Source organism: Bubalus bubalis, chromosome 3 (assembly GCF_019923935.1).
Source record: "Bubalus bubalis isolate 160015118507 breed Murrah chromosome 3, NDDB_SH_1, whole genome shotgun sequence".
Lineage (NCBI taxonomy): Eukaryota > Metazoa > Chordata > Mammalia > Artiodactyla > Bovidae > Bubalus > Bubalus bubalis.
This window is the reverse complement of record NC_059159.1, coordinates 127180874-127200107: the sequence shown is the minus strand read 5'-3', so window position 1 is coordinate 127200107 and position 19234 is coordinate 127180874. Positions and strand designations below refer to the sequence as shown.

The following is a 19234-nucleotide window of genomic DNA, read 5'->3' as shown; positions in this document are numbered from 1 at the left end:
TACAAAGTTCCCGTGGCAAGAGTTCCATGGTGGTCCAGTGATTAAGAATCACCTGCCAATGCAGGGGACATGTGTTCGATTCCTGATCCAGGAAGACAACACGTGCTATGGGGCAACTAAGCCAGTGCACCTCAATTACTGAAGCCTCCACGCCCTAGAAAATGTGCTCCACAAGAGAAGCCACAGCAATGAGAAGGCTGCACACCGCAACAAAGAGTACCTACTCCCTGCTGTCTACAACTAGACAAATCCCACGTGGAGCAGCAAAGACCAAAATAAATAAATAAATGAATATATTTTTTTAAGTTCTAATTGCCAAATAAATGAATATGAAATGGGTAAGAAATAACACTGTGGAGAATATAGAGAATAACTACGTAATGTCTTTGTATGGTGACATATCATAACTATTCCTATTATTTTGAAATGTGCAAAATATCCAATCACTATGCTGTGTAATAGCAACTAACAGCATTGTAGGTCAATTATACTTCAGAAACAAATTCACAGAAAAAGAGATATCGAATCTGTGGTTACAAGAAGCCAGGAATGGGGAGGTATGAATTAGATAGCTATAGTCAAAGAAACAAACTTCCAGTTATAAGATAAGTACTAGGAATGTAATATACAACATGATAAATATAATTAACACTGCTCTATATTATACAGGAAACTTGTTAGAGTAAATCCTGAGTTCTCATCACTGGGAAACACATTTTTTTCCCTATTTTTTAAATTCTGTACCTATGTGGGTTCACTAAATTTATCGGGATGACCATTTCATGATGCATATAAGGCAAATCACTATGCTGCTGCTGCTAAATCACTTCAGTCGTGTCCGACTCTGTGCGACCCCATAGACAGCAGCCCACCAGGCTTATCTGTCCCTGGGATTCTCCAAGCAAGAATCCTGGAGTGGGTTGCCATTTCCTTCTCCAAATCACTATGCTATGTACCTTAAACTTAAAAGATTGAAAAAAAAAAGAAAAAAAGAATGGACTTAGGTTAATATTAATGTATCAATATTGGCTCACTACTTGTGACAAATGTGCCAGAATAATACAAAGATCTTATCATTAGGGGAAACAGGTGAGGAGGAATATTTGAACTCTTTGTATTATCATTCCAGTTTTTCCACACATCTAAAACTATTCTAAAAAGGTTTATTTAAGTATAAATCAATAAATTTTTAAAACATTTACTGAAAATCATTGACTTATCCTTTGTATAAATGAACTTCATGGTTTAAAAATTATATTAAAGTAGAGTTGTTTATAAAGTTATTAAGAAGATCGGGGCGGGCTTGGGGTTGGTCTGGGGCGGGGCCAGAGCAGGGTGGGGTCAGGCTGGGGTCAGTAACCCTGGCAATGGGCGGGGAGGCGGAGATCCCTCAACGCCTAGGCCAGCCCGCGGCTCTTCTCTGGTTGCTGCTGTTGAACGTGGCCACCCTGGAGCTGCGAGGGTCCCCAGCCACGGCCGCCCCCGGCCCGACTGCAGGCGATGGGGGAGTGTTGAGGGGCGGCGCTCCCACTTGGCCAGCACAGCGGTTGGCTCCGGGAGCTACAGGTGCGTTGGGGCCTCCATTCGGGCCAAGATCTCCTAGCCTACAGGGCCTGAGGGCGGCCGGCTGTGACCAGGGCCTGGTGAGTCACTAAATCTCATCGTTTCTCTGCCCTTCCCTCTAACCAGGCAGCCCAGAGATCCCCTCCACACAGGTGGGTCAGCCCTCCACTGTGAGGCCTCTGGGTGGGAAGAGACCCAATCCCTTTGTGGGGCTGTGGGAGAGGGGACTAGCAGGGTCTGGCAGGGAGGTTGGAGGCTGGGTGGAGGAAAGTTATAGCACTACTGAGTGAATGGGCCTGAGTCCAGGGACCAGGGGTGTCACTCCCCTCACTGAGGCCCTGGGAGCCCAGGCCCTGGACCAGGATGCCTGGTCTCGGGGGGCCTGGGCACACTCCTGCGTCCCAGGTGTGAGTCCCTGAAGCAGGGCTGTCCTCATTAGCCCACTCCTTCTTCCTTTAGAAATGGAGACTCCTGCAGAGTCAGAGAAGGGAGAGAATTGCCCCAGATCACACACACCACAGACTTCTGCCTGCAAATCTGCCTCCCTAAGACCTGGGGTAGAGTGGAGAGAGCACAGGCCCTTAGAAACCATGATCTTGAGAAAGTAATGTTGGCAACTTCTGAGACCTTTAGTTCTTTGATGTACAAGACAAGGCATTGAGTCGTGCTAGGTGAGGGAAATGAGGTGTGTGTCATGCCCAGCACTTGGCAGCCTTGCTCAAGGATGTCCATCTGCCTGGAGATGCTCCTGTGAGCTGGTCCCTCCTTGCCCCACCCCACCAGACCCCTGGGTCCTCATCCCCACGGGGCTTGATGTGTTGTGCTCTGCTCTCCAGGCCTCAGTGGCAGCCAGTGAAGGCAGAGTCCTGTCATTTTGGCCACACCACTAGACGCCTGGCCTTTTGGCTAGGCCGCTGGATGCCTGGCCCTGGTTTTCCTGTCTGTGAAGCGGGCAGGTCTTCCTGGTTGTGACATTTGGCGCACCAACAGTGTCTCTATTGTAGGTGGCAGCAGAGTCTCCACAGTATGCGGGAAGCCCAAGGTGATGGGGAGGATCTATGGTGGCCGGGACGTGGAGGCTGGCCAGTGGCCGTGGCAGGCCAGCTTGCGGTTCCAGGGCTCGCACATCTGTGGAGCTGTCCTCATTAACTCCAGCTGGCTTCTTTCCACTGCCCACTGCTTTCTCAAGTGAGTCTCCTTCCTAGGCTGCCAGCACAGGCTCTGGCAGGGAGGGGGATGCAGGGGAAGAAGAGAAAAAGGGGATGGTGTCCCACGTTAGCTCCTCTGGGCTTTCCTCTGGGCAGTCTGTGGCCTTCAGAGGTGTGTCATTCCTGCCTTTGGCCTGTGTACCCTCCACCTGGACTGTCCTCCCCGCTCACCTGCCCACATCCTCCTCATGCTCTGCCCTCGGCCCTTGTGTCTGTGCCCAACACAGGTGTGCCTCAGGAGAGCAGCAGTGTCAGTCCTCGCTGCCATGTGGTGTGGACCCATCTCAGATCACAGCTTCTTCTCAGTGCCCCCTTATTTCCAGGTGTCAGACTCTAGATGGAGGCCTGGGACCGCATGTGTGGTCAGCAGCTGGGTGATTCTTATTAGTCCTGCAAAACTGTGTGCCCAGGAGGAGTCACGGTCACTGGCGTGCATGTGGGGACCCGTGGTGCCAGGCTGCATGAGGGGGAGGTGGGCTCCCTGGGAGAGTGACAGGGCTGCTCAGGAGTCTAATTCACCTAGCCATATGGGGCTGGCTTAGTGCCAGGCTTCTGAACAGATGAGGAGGGCTCACCATGGAGTTCAGGCATCAAGCCCAGGTCTGGGCACTGGAGCTTTGAGGGCTCAGTCTATCAGCACCACTCTGTGCCGTGCTCCGTGAAAGGCCCTCGGTGGCATCAGGGGTGGCAAATCCCACCTCACCATGTCTCCATCCTGTCAGAAGAGAAAGCCCAACATGGGTGAGAAAGGTAGAGCAAATGGGATGGTAGTTCGGGAGAAGGTGTGTGGAGAGGGAGGGCTTGCTGGAGGGGAAGAGTTGGGTGAGGGGAACATGAGAGAGGGTCTCCAAGTAGATGAGCTGTAAAGACAGTGAGGGAGTGGGGAAGATTCAGCCCCTGTTGTTGGGGAACAAGTCAAGGTTCCATTTCCTGCCTTCATTTGCTCATTTATTTAACAAATCTTTTGTCCTTGGAACTAAGTGGAGAAGCAGGCCTTGGGCGTGGATGTGTTTAAAGAAAGGGGATGGTTAACAAGAGTGTGGGGCCAGAGATGGGTTGTATGGAGTCTCTAGAAGGGTAAAGTTAGAGCTGGTACTGAGCCAGAATGCCTGCTGTGTACAATCAGAAGGCCTTCATTTGATGACCCCACAGAGGACCTTTCCAGAACAAGGATTCAGTGCTTCTGCCATTCTAGTGCGTGATGGAGAAGCCAGCCATATGTATGAAACTGTAAGTAGGGTATCAATTAGCCTCAAGAAAGAAGGACTCCTGACCATTAGAAATGGGGAGACAAAGGCTATCTGGTGTCATGTGGAGCAGAGGGGTCCAGAGGCGTGTGGGCAGTTGGATGAGGATGCAGGGAAAGAGCTTGTCCCCACGTGGAGATGATGGTGAGAGTGCGCCTTTCCTTCTCCAGGAAATCCAAAGCCCCGGAGAATTATCGGGTTCTGTTAGGAAGCACCCAGCTGTACCAGCACACCCCTCAGACCCGGGAGGTAACCGTGAGCCAGATTATCACACACCCAGACTTCGAGAAGTTACATCCCTTTGGGAGTGACATCGCCATGTTGCAGCTGCTCTTTCCTGTGAACTTCACCTCCTACGTCATCCCTGCCTGCCTCCCGGTCCCTGGCATGAAGCTCCCCAGTAACTCATCCTGCTGGATAACTGGCTGGGGGATGCTCAACGAGGAAAGTGAGAGGGTGTGGGGAGTTGGAGGGGGGGGATGAGAATGGGGAGGATGAGGAAGGGGAGAAGGACAGAGGAGCAAAGAAGGGAGGTGTGTCTCCACCTGAGGGGTCCCCAGGCAAAGGTCCCCTTGGCCCACTATGCTTCATTTCCAGAGGACTGGACCATTCTAGTTCTAGTTCTGAAAGTGTGTGAGTCTAAAGCTTTGGTGTTCCCTAAGTGTAAAGCTCTGAAGTCTGGGAATCTTTGACTTTGGAATCAAGAATCTGAGTTCTTGAAGTCTTTCTGGTTCTTGATTCCAAGATTTAAATCAACCATAGATCTGAGATGACTTGATCTAACTCAAAGGTCATGTTGAGGCATGACTCCTTCCGGGTCACTGATAAACTCTCTGATTTCCCAGTGCTGTAGGAAGTGCTTGGGAAAAGTGGAAAGAAAACTCAAATATGACCTCTGACCTCTGAGTCTGCATGATCAATTTAGAATGATTACAACTTTAGAGCGTTTCACTCTCCAGACCTCACTTTGGTTTTCTCCCAGCTCAGGTCATCAATCCAATTTGTAGACTTGTTAGGCAAACTGAGTAACAGGAAAAAATTGTATTTTTTAAGATTGAAAGAGGAGAAAAGTAGACCAAAACTTATGAGCAAGAGTCTTCACTAAAGAAAGGAGTGCTTACAACTTGGTGAAATGCTTATGATGCCAAATTAGGGAGGGAAAGAATATTTATTTGTAATTATTGGTAGGGTCATAATTTGGTATGGTGTTTCTCTACAGAGGTGCTAGAGGCATTTTGAACAGATGCTGCTTCATTGGGTGGGATGTTCCAGCATCCCTGGTCCTTGCCTATTAGTGTGTCAGTTAACACTCAATAATCACAGAACAAACAACTAGGTCTCCAGAATTCTCACACCACACACACACAACACTCGTACACCAGACTTCACACTTCACATGCACACACCCACACACACACAGACTGGTTCCTCCTGAGCACAGGGACCCTGTCTTTCTTGTTTCAATATCCCAGTCCGTGCCCCAGGCAGGGCCTGGCACCTGGTAGGTATCCCACTGCTGCCCCCGGGTCCTTCTTCCCTGGACCTCCAGACTGGTCTCAGCTCCCACCCTGTGTGCTCTATGTTACTCTCCAGTAGCTGTCTGAGTATTTGCTTTAGAGCAGGAGTCATGCCAGTTCCCTGCTCCTCACCCCCAGCGCCTTCTCATTTCTTCTTAAAATAAGGTCGCAACTCCCTGCCTTGGCTCTCAGGCCCCCTCCTCTCTCTCATCTCCTACTGCATCCCTCACCCACACCACCCCAGCCAGCAGGCCTCCTTCCTGCCTTGACGATGCCAAGGCCACTCCCACCTCAGGTTTGCACCTTGACTATCTCCCTGGACGCATTTACTCTCCCGACTAACCTTGTCATGACTCGTTTCTTTACATATGCAACTCAGCTGCTCCTCTGAGGAGTTTTACTTGATCACGTGAGCTAAAACAGGCCACCCCTAATAACACATCTTCCTGTTTTATTTCCTCTATACCACTTATTAGGTCTAAAGTAATGCTACTTATTTACTTCATTTACCCTGTCTGCCCCAACTAAAATGTTCCCCTGTATCATTAGTTAAAAGATACTTAGCACAAGGATAGAAGAATAAATGAGTAATTGAGTGATGAATAAATCAGTGATTGGATGAGAGAATGGATGGGAGAAGGTGGGAGTATGAGTGGGTGGAAGGGAAGATGGTTGGGCGGGTGAGTGAAAGGGTGGTGGAGCGAGATGCAGTGAGTGGTCTATTGCTGGAGGCGAGAATGGAGAGATGTGTCAAAAGATGAGTGTATAGGCAAATTTATGGAAGGATGAGTGGGTGAATGGGACATGAGGAAAGATAGGTAGATGGATGGAGGGACAAGTGGATGGAAAGCAAGGTTAATGATAGACAAAAGGTGAGTGGATGGGATGGTTTGTGAAAGGGTACATAGGTTGGTGAATGGTTGCTAAGCACCAGTGAGTGGCATGTGTTGTAGGGATTTGCCTTTTTCCTTTGTGGAATAGGAGGAGTTGCTATGAAAGGGGTGGAGTGAATAGGATGAGTTTGGAAATGTTTGAGAAAAAAAGGAGGGCTTATTGGGCATAGGCAGAAGACTGAAACAAGGATGAAAGCTCAGCTGTGCGGAGAAAACCCCATGTTGAGGGGCAGTGCTGACTGGTAAGGCAGAGCTCTCTAGCTCGGCTACAGCATCCTTCCCTGATTTCCTCCTTATCCTCGCAGCACCTCTGCTTGAACCCTTCCATCTCCAGGAGGGTAAGGTGAGCTTCATTGAGAACAAGTTCTGTAATATGTTATACGGACTTGCGAAAGGCAAGAACTTCTCTGTGCAGGAGGACATGCTGTGTGCTGGGGACTTCTCCACAGGAAAGTCCATCTGCCTAGTGAGTAAGACCCTTTCTGTTCTTCCCTCGCCTGTTCTCAGGGCTGCAGTTTCTCTGGGGAGGGGCTGTGTTGCCTCTGCTCTCTTTGTGGAGCCCCTGGGACTTCCCATTTCCTCCTTCACGCATCTTCCTGGCCTCCATCCCTTGGCAGTGTCCCCCAGGCCACTCCCCTTCCTAAGTTCCTTGCACATGAGGGCATCTACAGCACCTATTCTTGAGGCATACATTAAAGTTTTTATTCAAGTGTAACATACATACAAAAGAATATATCCATGCTCTTTTCATAAGTTGGATAAATTTTCACATAGTGAGGCAACAAGTGATCAATACCCCAGAGGCCCCACTCACACCTCCTTCCTGTCAGAAACCACCATCCTAACCTTTAATACCTTAGATTAGATTCTGAATGTTCTGTAAATAGAATTTATTTCCAGTTGTCAATCTTTCTTATGCTAACATTGTTTATTTGTGAGATTCACCCACACTGTTACCTGTAGCTGCAGTGTGTTCAGTCTCCTTGCTCTACAGGACTCTCCTGTGTCCATTGAATCCTATGATGTTACACTTTAATGCATATTTTAGTACTTTCCAAAATTTTCATTTCATTTCACTTCCAAATGTTTTATCTTCTATTTCACAAAACCCTTGAGTAGAATTATTGGATTAAAAGGTACGTGTATATTAAACTTTGGAAGATGTTACCAAACTTCTCCAAAGTGGTTCACCATTTCCATTCATTCAAGCAGTGGATAAGAGTTCATATTCTCACCAGTACTTAGCACTCTCCATCTTTTCTTATTTTAATAACTTATTGTGGTTTTTACTTTTCCAGTGACGAATTCAATGTACTTTCACATATTTATTATATTTGGACATATTTTTCTGTAACATTTCCTTTCAGGGTTTTTCTCCCCTCTCATTTTCTGTTGGTTTGTCTGTCTCTTCCTTTAGGGGCTCTTTGTGTATTTTACATATTCCAGATATCAGTCTACTGCTGGATATTTGTTTTTGGGGGTTTTTGGTTTTGCTTTGTTTGTCTGTTTCGTCTTGGCTGTGTTGGCTGGGTGTTAGTTGCGACAGGCAGGCTTTTCATTGCAGCGTGTGGGCTTCCCTTTAGTTTAGCATGCGAGCTTCAGAGTGCATGGGCTCAACAGGCGCAGCATGTGGACTTAGTTGCCTCGTGGCATGTGGGATCTTAGTTCTCTGACCAGGGACTGAACCTGCGTCCTCTGCACTGGAAGGCAGATTCATAACCACTGGACCACCAAGGAAGTCCCACTGTTGGATATTTCACTGTGAAGCTTTTTTCCCACTCTCTGTGGTGCCTTTTTATAGGTGAGAAACTGTGAGAAAACAAGCCTGGAGAGGGAAAGTGGCTACCCTAAAATAAGGCACCACAACTTGGGCCCCTGTGTTCTGATTCCAAGCCTAACCTGACCTCCAGCACATCATCCTCAGGGTCCAGCCTCCCAAGCTGGCATCATGTGCTGATTCTTCCATAGATGGTGTCGTGGAGTGGAGGGAAAGTGTTAGGGTTCTGGAGTTAGAGACCCTGTACTACCGTGTGACCTCGGGTGGGCTTTTCACCTTCTGAGCCTGTGTCCTCACTCATAGTGTAGGGTTTTGAGGCCTCCGTCATGGGATTGATGCAAGGATGGTCTAGTGGGTTGGATAGTGTCTCCTAAATTTGTGTCTTCTAAATCTCAGAATGTGACCTTATTTGGAAATAGGTCTTTGCAGATACGATTGTTAAGAATCTCAAGATGAGACCTTGCTGAATTTAGAGCAGGCTCTAAATCCAATGACTGTTTTCTCATAGAAAGAGAGAGAGACACAGATAGTCAGTTTCAGACTTCTGACTTCTAGAACTGTGAGATCAATTTCTGTTGTTTTCAGAGTTGGCCAGTCTGTGGTGATACGCTTTGGCACGCCAGGAAATGCACAAAGGAGGGATGAGATGCACCTGGCCCACAGGATGGCCTCCCAGACAGCTGTTTTCATGGTGGCCCAGTGAGCTGCTGAGCCAGAGGGGAGAAGCTTGGCCCCTTGCCCTCCTTGTAGGAGGCAGACCCAGGCTTCTTGGTTCCCAGTCCACAGCCAGTGGTGTGAACTGTCTGGCCTGTCCTTCTCACAGAGTCAGCTGCACCTGAAGGTGAAACACAGGGCTCAGTCCCCCGAGGCCCCATCTGCTGTCACCCTAGACCTCCCTTCCAGCCTGCAGAGGTCATGCCCACGGAGCTCAGGGCTGGAACCCTTTGTCTCCTCGCCTGCTGACATCCATAGTGCCCCTTGAGCCCACTGCTCCTCTCGTTTCTTCCGAGGCTGAGGACAGCACTGAGATGGACCCCCCAGAGCCAAGGCATTAGATGACTCCCTTCCTCCCTCTCTTAGCCTTTCAGTCACCACAGCCTACCTGAGACACTCCATCTAGACTTGTCTGCTGCCACATCGCCTGCTCCAGCCCCCACCCTGAAACCCAGGTGCCTCTTCTCTCCCTGGAAGTACCCCTCCCCCTACACAGGGCACCCAGAAACAGGTCTGAGGAGAGACAGGCCACAGAGGCATTCAGTGCTCAGACTGTGGGGCAGGAGAGCCCTGGTTTCAGTATTCAATCTGTCATTTACTGGGATTGTGACCTTAGCTAAGTTTCCTCACCCATGAAATGGGGTTGCTAACAGCCTCCTCTTAAAAAGATCCCTATAGAAAGTTTGATACTGTGCCTGACATTCAGTAGGTACTTAGCAAGTCTTGGCTTTCAATCTCCAGGCCTTGTCTGTCTCCTTCTACCAGGATTGTACCTGTTCATCTGGGCCTGTCTTAGACCTGTCCTCTCACCCAAGGTAGAATTCACTGCCCTGGCCCATCCAACACATATACACACAATACACAACACACACACACACACACACACTGCCTTGGTTTGCTCTGTCTCTTCAATAGTGCAAACCACAGCTCACTTTCCATGGGATACACTAGTGTTAGGGCTTCCCACTAGTTCTGAGAGCTCCCCAGGGGGCAGGAGGCTTTTGGAGCCCTTCCCATCTCCTGCAGACTGGCCCAGATTCCACCATAATATCAGCAACCATGAGGCTTATCTGCACGAATCCTGGAGGCCTGTGGTAGTCAGGGACCAGGCCTTCCCCTGGCCTTGAACAGCTCAGGGTGGGTACACTGTGGGGAGGGCCAAGGGCACCCCAGGTGTGGACCCCAAAAGGGAAGAACTGAGTTGATAACGGCACATTCCCAATGTCCAAGAAGCCCCTGGTGTGACTTTCTTGGTGCTTTGGTGACATCACCTTAAATTGGTGGCTCAGACAACGGAATGTACTATCTTACATTTCTGGACATCAGAGTCTAAAGTCAAGGTGTTGGCCTGGCTGCTCCCTTCTGGAGGCTCTAGGAGAAAATGTTTTCTTCCTTTTTCTATCTTTTTAGAGGTCCCCAGCATTCCTTAGCTCATGGCCCCTTCCTACGTCACCAAATCACATTGTTCCTCCCTCTGCTCCTGTCATCACATCTCCTCCTCTGACTCTGACCTCCTGCTTCCCTCTTTCCTCATGAGTACCTTTGTGTTTATGTTGGGTCCAACCAGATCATCCAGGATTATCTTCCTATTTCCTGATCCTCAACTCCATCACAGCTGCTGAGTCCCTTTTGCCATGTAAGGTAACATAGCCCCAGGTTCTGCTGATGAGGATGGCCATCTTTGAGGGTTACTTTTGCCTAGCCACACCATGTACCCTTCTCTTTCCTTCAAGTGACCACTTCCCCCACCCCTCCCTCTCAGCTGGAGAGCTTGCTTCCTATTTCACTGAGAACATCAAAGCATTCTGTTGGACAAAATGCCATTCATCTTCCCAGTCCAGTGGGCATGTTGCATCTCTCCTGAGCCTCCTGGCCCACTGTAGCCAGTCCCTTCTGGAGTTCTGGGTGTCCAGACACTCCCTTGCTCCATGTCTTGTCTCCGCTTTCACGGCTCTCGTATAAACGTGCAGTGGCACTCTCCTTCCTGCTACTGCCCAGTTTCTCTGCCTTCTTTCCCCCAGAGACTCCTCCTAACAGCCCTGAATCTAACCCACTCTGCCCAGGAGTGTTCCAAGTACCACCAGAGCCTCATGGCCAATGTCCCCAGGAACCTGTCTTGGCAGAGACACCAGTAGCCCCAAATCCTCCTCTCACTCAACACTTGAGCAAGTCTCACTGCTGTTTCCTGGGCACCAGGACCAGCCAGCTACTCCACTCTGCACCTGGTCCCCTCCCTTCCCACCTCTAAATGCTGGAGACCCCGGGGCTCCATGCTTAGCCTGTTCCTCCCCTCTGCACAGCCTTCCTGAGATAGGCTCAGTTCTCCATGGGCATCAACTCCAACCCCCACCATAAGGCCCTGGGAACCCGAGTCCCGTCTACCCGCCTCGCTTCCCACTTGTCATTGCTCTTCCTCCCACCCACCTGGCCATCCCTCCTCTCCTCGTCTGCATTCACTGCTCCCTCTGCTCCAGCATCAGAAAGTGGGGTTGTCCTGTTTGGAATCTCAGCTCGGGAAAGCTCCATGCTTCCACCCTATGAAATGCCCTTCCCTTCCTGTCCTGTCCCTTCCATGCGTTGTTTCCACATGTCACATCTGACAATGGCAGGCTGGTTGCCTTATTTACAGTAACTCCATGCAAGAGGCAGCTTGACATTTCACCCCTGTGCCCAAGGGCAGAAGCTGCCCTGGATGCTGGACGTGCGTGTTAGACAAGTGTGTGGAAGGCAGTAAGCACAGCTATCCTGCTCCTCTCCCCCTGCCTCCAAGGATGACACGTTTCCTTTGGGTGATGAAGTGAGAGATTTCCACCCAGGTGGTCCTTCCCTGACAGCATTTCAAGACTCCAGTAACTCCTAGCAGCTTTCAGGGGACCCTAGCAGCTTTCATTGCTCCCTGACCAATACAGGCTGCCTCCCCCAGGCCTGGGTAAGGGCACTTTCTGAAGAAATTCAACCAAGAATTTGAGAGAAAACTAAAGGACTGACTATAAGTGAAAAAGGAGGCGGACCTGGGTGGGGATGTGCTGCTGCAGCTCAGAGTTTGCAAGATCCAGGTCTGCAGCAGCTTCGGCTGGCTAGGTTCCACTCTCAGACCAGCCCTCTTGAGCTCAGATCCTGCAGCTGTCTGTCCCTTCTCGGCCTTGGACAGTGCTTTGTCCCAGGCCACCACACCCTCCCTGGGCATAGGATCCATAGATTGATGGATATAGATCTGCAATTGTTTTGAGGGTCAATCAGGACTTCCTGAAGGATGATTCCAGTGCCTGCCTGCATGGCTTAATTGGACTGATCCGCAGTGGGAAGTTGGTGTTTGGAATTTCACAGAACAAGGCTGGAGAGCAGAGACTCATAAGCGCCACCCTGCTACCTGGTCTTCTCAAAATTGGCTCAGTCACCCACCTGAACTCCCATTTCTTTCCTAGGGCGATTCCGGGGGCCCCCTCGTCTGTGACTTCACCAGTTCCTGGGTTCTGATGGGGCTGGCCAGCTGGGGTTTTGACTGCCGACATCCCATCTACCCCAGCATCTTCACCAACGTCACCTACTTCACCGACTGGATCGAAGAGATCCAGAGACTCACACCCAACCCTGAGCCCACGTCTGCTCTTACACCGCTCCCTGAGCCCACGTCCACTCCTCCACAGACCCAGTTTCCACACCAGTCTCTGCGGGCTGCCGCCTCGTCCGTGCTGGGCACAGCCTTTGTGCCTCCACAGACCTGGCCCCTGCTTCTGTTCCTGCTTGGTTTCCCGAGGCAAGCCACGTGGTGATCCGCCAAGCCCCTCAGCTCCTGCTCTGTGCCTCAGGCTCCAGCCTCCTCACTGGAACCTTCCCCCCTCTACTCCCCCAGCCCCATCAGCTCTCAGTGGTCCCTTCTTGGCTTTCCTGTCCACCAGCTGCAACCCCCACAATCCAAGCTTGAAAAAACAAATAAAAACAAATGAAAGACTCATCCTGATTCTGTCTTGGGGCCCTATTGCTCCTCCTGATCCTCAGCACTCACCCCTTCTCTTGAGGTCTGTCATCTGATTCCCCGGACAAGGAAACAGGAACCGGCAGGGCCATTGCAACAGGAGGAGGCAGGGGTGGGGACTCTAAAGGAGTCCAGCTGGGGAGAGAGAAGGGTGTCTTCTCTTGCAGACACCACTCCTGCTGTGGAAGTGCACAGACTTGGGAGGAAGAACATCAGTCAGCTCCAGCTGCCGTAACAAGTATCACAGGCAATGTGGCCTAGACAACAGGAGTTTCTCATCGCACGTTCCGGAGCCCCGGAGCCTGAGGCCTCTCGCCTTGGCTTGTAGATGCCATCTTCGCCCTGCGTCCTCATACTGCCTTCCCTCTGTGTCTGGGTCCACATTTCCCCTTCTTATAAGGGCACCAGTCATACTGGATTAGGACCCAACCTAGTGACTTTAACTCAATTATCTCTTCAAAAGCTCTACTCCAAATAAAGTCACATTCTGGGGACCCCTGGTTGTCCAGTGGTTAAGACTCCAGGCTTCCGCTGCAGGGGGCATGGGTTCAGTCCCTGGGTGGAGAGCCAAGATCCCACTTGCTGGACTGCGCAGCCAAAAAAAAGTCACATTCTGAGGTGGTGGAGGTTAGGATTCAACATAAGAGTTTGGGGTACACAATTCAGCCCCTAATAGGAAGTAAGACATATTGTCAGGTGTCTGTAGTGCAGGGGAGTAAGGATCTTTCTCAAAGTAGTGAAGCATCACTCCCCAGGTTTGGAGGAGGGAGGAGCTCCTCCCGGTGGAGGTAGAGGGAAGTTCCCAAAGTCCAGGACAATTGAGTTGAACTGGAGTATATGACCCAGGCCATGAAGAAGAGAGTTCCAGCCTGCAGCACAGACGGCTCTTGAATGTGGGGGGATCTAGGAGACTGAGCTGGAGACAGAACGAGGAGGGCCTTGTCAGGCTGCGAGCTGAGGTCCAGACTGGCACTCCTCACACCTCTGATCCTAGAGTAGACTCCCAGAATCTTCCTCACCCATCCCCATGGTCCCTCACCCACCCCCATGCCCCTCCCCCTCCCCCATGTCCCCTCATCCACCCCCATGGTCCTTCACCCACCCCCATGTCCCCTCACCCACCCCTGTGATCCCTCACCACCCCCATGTCCCCTCACCCACCCATGGTCCCTCACCCACCCCCATGTCCCCTCACCCACTCCCATGGTCCTAAACTCACTGCCCCAGCTTCCTGGGTTTGATACCTAGGCAGGGAACTAGATCCCACATGCCACAACTAAGAGTTACCATGCTGCAATTAAAGATCCTGCATGCTTCAACTAAGATGCAATGCAGTCAAATAAATATTTTTTAAAAAGAAATATGCATTCGTGTCTACCATATGCAGGCCCCCAACATGCAAGAGAGCTGCATTCCCTGTTCTCATTTTTAGGTGCAGAAGGAACATAATGAACTGAACTGAGTTACAACAAAAGAGTAAAATCTTGGGTTGAGGGGGATGTCAGGGTGAGGATGAGAGATAGAGAAGGGGGATTACAGAATTATTGAATCAAGGCCCACTGCTTACCACTTACAGAATCAAATTTACAAACATTGATAGAAAGGAAAGTTATCTTTTATCAGAGTGCCAGCAATCAGGGAAGATGGTAAACTCAGTGTCCCCCAGAAAACTACTTCTGGAGATTCTGCTCCATCATGAAAATTTTAAAGGAAAAGTGAAAGTTGCTCAGTTGTGTCCGACTCTTTGCGACCCCATGGACTATACAGTCCGTGGAATTCTCCAGGCCAGAATACTGGAGGGTGTAGCCGTTCCCTTCTCCAGCAGGTCTTCCTGACCCAGGAATCGAACCAGGGTCTCCTTCATTGCAGGCAAATTCTCTACAAGCTGAACTACTAGGGAAAGGAGAGAAGTAATCTCAGTTAATCCTTGAGATGGAGTCAGAGTCATTGCATGCAGGCTCCAGGACTTCCTGTGATCTTCCTCTAGTCCTTATCTTGTTCACACAGTTTGTTTACGGGATTACTGAAGGGGAGTCTAGGAAAGAAATCTGGTCCCCTGTTAATTATTTAGTCTTAGATTCTTACTTCTTTGCCGTACTGAAAGAACTGACAAGTTAGGCTAGGGATTGCATGATTAACAGATCTGAAAGGTGTGCTCAGGCCTGAGTGCCTGGTTAAAGTTTAGGTACCATATAGCCTTGCTAAAGTAGCAAGGACAGAGGCTTTCTGCTGCAGGCGGTATCCAGCAAGGAGCTGTTTGCACGATGAGACGGTGTAGGTGCTAGTGCATCCAGTTGTGTCTGACTCTGAGACCCCATGGACTGTAACCCACCAGGCTCCTCTGCGCATGGGATTTCCCAGGCAAGAATACTGGAATGGGTTGCCATTTCCTCCTCCAGGGGATCTTTCCAACCCAGGGATTGGACCTGAGTCTCCGCATCACCTGCATTGCAGGCAGACTCTTTACCTGCTGAGCCATCAGGGAAGACTGAGGTGGTATAGATCAGGGTCCACATGTTCGGAAATGACATGACACTCAGGGCACTAAGCAATGTTATTAGAGTCCATAAATCTTTCTCTCCCACTTTCTTTTCTAGAGATCTTAATTTTGAATTCCCTTTTTTCTTGTTTTACACTGGTTCTTTTTCCCTAAGTTATTGTCTCTTTCATTGATTATTTCAGTTTTCTTCATCCTGACATATATGATAAAAATTTATTTCATTCATTGATACTTGTGTAGTGACATTTGTTTTGTTTTACTGCTTATTATGCATGGCATCTGGTCCCATTACTTCATGGCAAATAGATGGGGAAACAGGGGAAACAGTGGCTGACTTTATTTTTCTGGGCTCCAAAATCACTGCAGATGGTGATTGCAGCCATGAAATTAAAAGACGCTTACTCCTTGGAAGGAAAGTTATGACCAACCTAGACAACATATTAAAAAGCAGAGACATCACTTTGTCAACAGAGGTCCGTCTAGTCAAGGCTCTGATTTTTCCAGTGGTCATGTATGGATGTCAGTGGTCATGTATGGATGTGAGAGTTGGAAATACAAAAAAAGCTGAGCTCTGAAGAATTGATGATTTTGAACTGTGGTGTTGGAGAAGACTCTTGAGAGTCCTTTGGACAGCAAGGAGACCCAACCAGTCCATCCTAAAGGAGATCAGTCCTGGGTGTTCATTGGAAGGACTGATGTTGAAGCTGAAACTCCAATACTTTGGCCACCTGATGTGAAGAACTGAGTCATTTGAAAAGACCCTGATGCTGGGAAAGACTGAGGGCAGGAGAAGAGGATGACAGAGGATGAGATGGTCGGATGGCAATCACCAACTCAATGGATATGGGTTTGGGTGGACTCTGGGAGTTGGTAATGGACAGGGAGGCCTGGCGTGCTGCAGTTCATGGGGTCACAAAGAGTCGGACATGACTGAGAGATTGAACTGGACTGAACTGAATATATTACTGGTCTACTGCAAAAGGATGTAACTTAGAAACAGCTAGGTGGTAGAGATGATTAGGACAAGGGATGAAGAAAGAAGCAATGTTCCCATGGACTTAGGAAATAGTATGGATAAGTTCATCCAGAGTACCCACAGTCAAAAGGATTGTTTCCAAAATGTGAAAAAGCAGTTGAGAAACATGGAAGACACTTAGGACATTTCGAATATATATTTAGTAGTGGGTGAATGGTTATGTGTTATGTGAATTATATCTCGGTAAAGGTGCCTAAAAATAAATTCAAAGATAGATCTAGATCTGTATATATAGGAGTTCCAGAAGAGAATAGGAAGGATGCTAGTGAAGTGTTAGTGAAGAGACAGCAACTGATAATTGTCGAGAACTTAAAAAAAAATCTAACTTCTCAGAAAGTCTTAGATACAGTCTAGTAACTCTGTAAAAGTATAAGGAATAAGAAAAACTTTTAAAGACTACAATACAGAAGTAAGAAGTGTGTGCAGTTGAAGTCCTCTTTCATCTATACCCTCAATATCACTTCCCTCTCCACCCATCAGCCCTATTAACTGCTTAGTGTGTGGGTGTGCATCTATATCCATAGTGTATCAACATCTATTATACTATTTATCCATATTTATACAAGTATATTATATAGTTCCATATGTTTGTTTTTAATTAATAAAGAGGCTCTTATAATACATTTGCTGTACAACTTTCTCTTTTCATGCCACAATAAACCATAGGCACCAGATTCAACTTCTTTATTGTAAAGTTTTTCTTTTTTTTTAATGTTATTTAAAAATAATATTCCTGGAACATCCCTGGCAGTCTGGGAAAGTCTCCCTGCTTCCACTGCAGGAGGCATAGGTTTGATCCCTGATCAGGGAACTAAGATTTCACATCCTTGCAGTGCAACCTAAATTTTAAAAATAAATTTAAAAATAATGCTTGCTATTTATTCAAATTCAGAAAAAAAATACAGAGGAAACCATAATCTCACACTCCATATATGGATATTTTTAAATAATAAAAGCAATAATCATTCATGGCTAGAGAATAGAAACTGTTCAGAAAAAAAAAAGATAGCATGTGATTCTTCCTATAAAAAAATTACACTTATGAACATATCCTAACCAGACAGATTTTTCTTTTGCTTTAAAAGTTAACACAATGAAGTCATTATAACATTGTTCCACACATTGATTTTCACTTAATGGTGAAAGAGATCTGGGAGATCTTTATGTACTAGTTTTATGTAAAGCTATAGTATTCTTTTCTTTTTAAAGGATTCACAATATTCCATAAAACATAATATATTGTACATAAATACAACCATTTACTCTATATGGAATACAGTGTATATAATCACAGTCACTTACATCCTCTGATGTTCCTTTAATATTCTCCCTTTTTAATATTTGTTTTTATTTATGTGGCTGCTCCGGGTCTTTTTTGCAGCAGCACTTGGGATCTTTGATCTTCGCTGGGGCACACAAGATCTTTAGTGGTAGCATGTAAGCTCTGGTTTTTTTTTAAGTTGGAGTATAATTGCTTTACAATGTTGTGTTAGTTTCTGCTGTACAATGAAGTGAATCAGTTATATGTGTCCATATATATCTACTCCCTTTTCAGCCTCCCTCTACCCTTCTCCCCCCCATCCCACCCATCTAGGTCATCACAGAGCACCAAGTTGAGCTTTCTGTGCTTCATAGGAGGTTCCCGCTAGCTATCTATTTCACACAGAGCAGTGTACACACGTCAGTCCTAACACCCCTCCCGCCCTACCTTCCCCTTCCGCCTCTGTGTCCGCACGTCCATTCTCTACACCCGCATGTCCATTCTCTACACTTGCGTCTCTATTCCTGCCCTAGAAATAGGTTCACCTGTATCATTTTTCTAGATTCCACATATAAGGGTTCATATACTGTGTTTGTTTTTCTCTTTCTGACTTACTTCAAACTCCATGTCTATCCACATCTCTATAAATGGCCCTGTTTCATTCTTTTTAGTGGCTGAGTAATATTCCATTGTATATGTGTATATTCTTTATCCAGTCATCTGTTGGACATTTAGGTTGCTTCCATGTCCTAGCTATTGCAAATAGTGCTGCTATGAACATTGGGGTACATGTGTCCTTTTGAATTATGGTTTCCTCAGGGTGTATGCCCAGTAGTGGGATTGCTGGGTCATATGGTAGTTCTAGTGTTAGTTTTTTAAGGAACTTCCATACCGTTCTTCACAGTGATTGTACCAGTTTACATTCCCACCAACAGTGCAGCAGAATCTTGTAACTTGGTTCTCAGAGGATCTAGACTAACACAGTATACCTGGGTCTCCTTGTTTCATCAATCTATTTGTCTATTCTAGGTCTGCTATCACAGAATTTTAATTGCTACAACTTTGTGTATATTTGGAAATTCAGTTGAATAAATCCCCTACATGGTCTCCTTTGTCAAAATCTGCCTATTCTTATTCATATGCTTCCAACTGAACTTGTTTGATAAATGTTTTTCTTTCTTTTTAATTAATACATGTACATGATGATGAAAGGCTATGTGAAAAGTAAGTTTCCCCTCCCATCTTCACTTCCAGAAATTCCCTTCTCCAAGGAAACTATCTTTATTAGATTTTTCTGTATTGTTCCAGAAGTATTCTAGATATACACAAGCATGTGTGCATATGTATACACACATACGTTCCTTCCTTCTTGGCCCTGGTTGTAGTGTAGAATGCACTCTGTTCTGTACTTGCTTTTTCATTAACAATAGATCTTGGAAAGCTTTCAGTGTCAATATTTATAGTTTAGCTTCATTCTTTTTAATAACTATTTAGCATCCTATTGTTCCCTCCCAATGCGCATTAAGTAGCTCCCAGTCCCTT

General features: G+C 47.6%; 1 protein-coding gene across 1 annotated transcript; it reads left to right on the top strand.

Annotated features, from left to right (window-relative positions):
* Nucleotides 1–1345: 1345 nt before the first annotated feature.
* Nucleotides 1346–12874, top strand: LOC102400925 (putative serine protease 47). The gene is made up of 5 exons (XM_025281812.3): nt 1346–1566; nt 2568–2751; nt 4189–4466; nt 6734–6894; nt 12345–12874. Exons 1-5 carry the CDS (start codon nt 1368–1370, stop codon nt 12690–12692), a joined length of 1170 nt encoding a protein of 389 aa, XP_025137597.3. The 5' UTR covers nt 1346–1367; the 3' UTR covers nt 12693–12874.
* Nucleotides 12875–19234: the final 6360 nt, after the last annotated feature.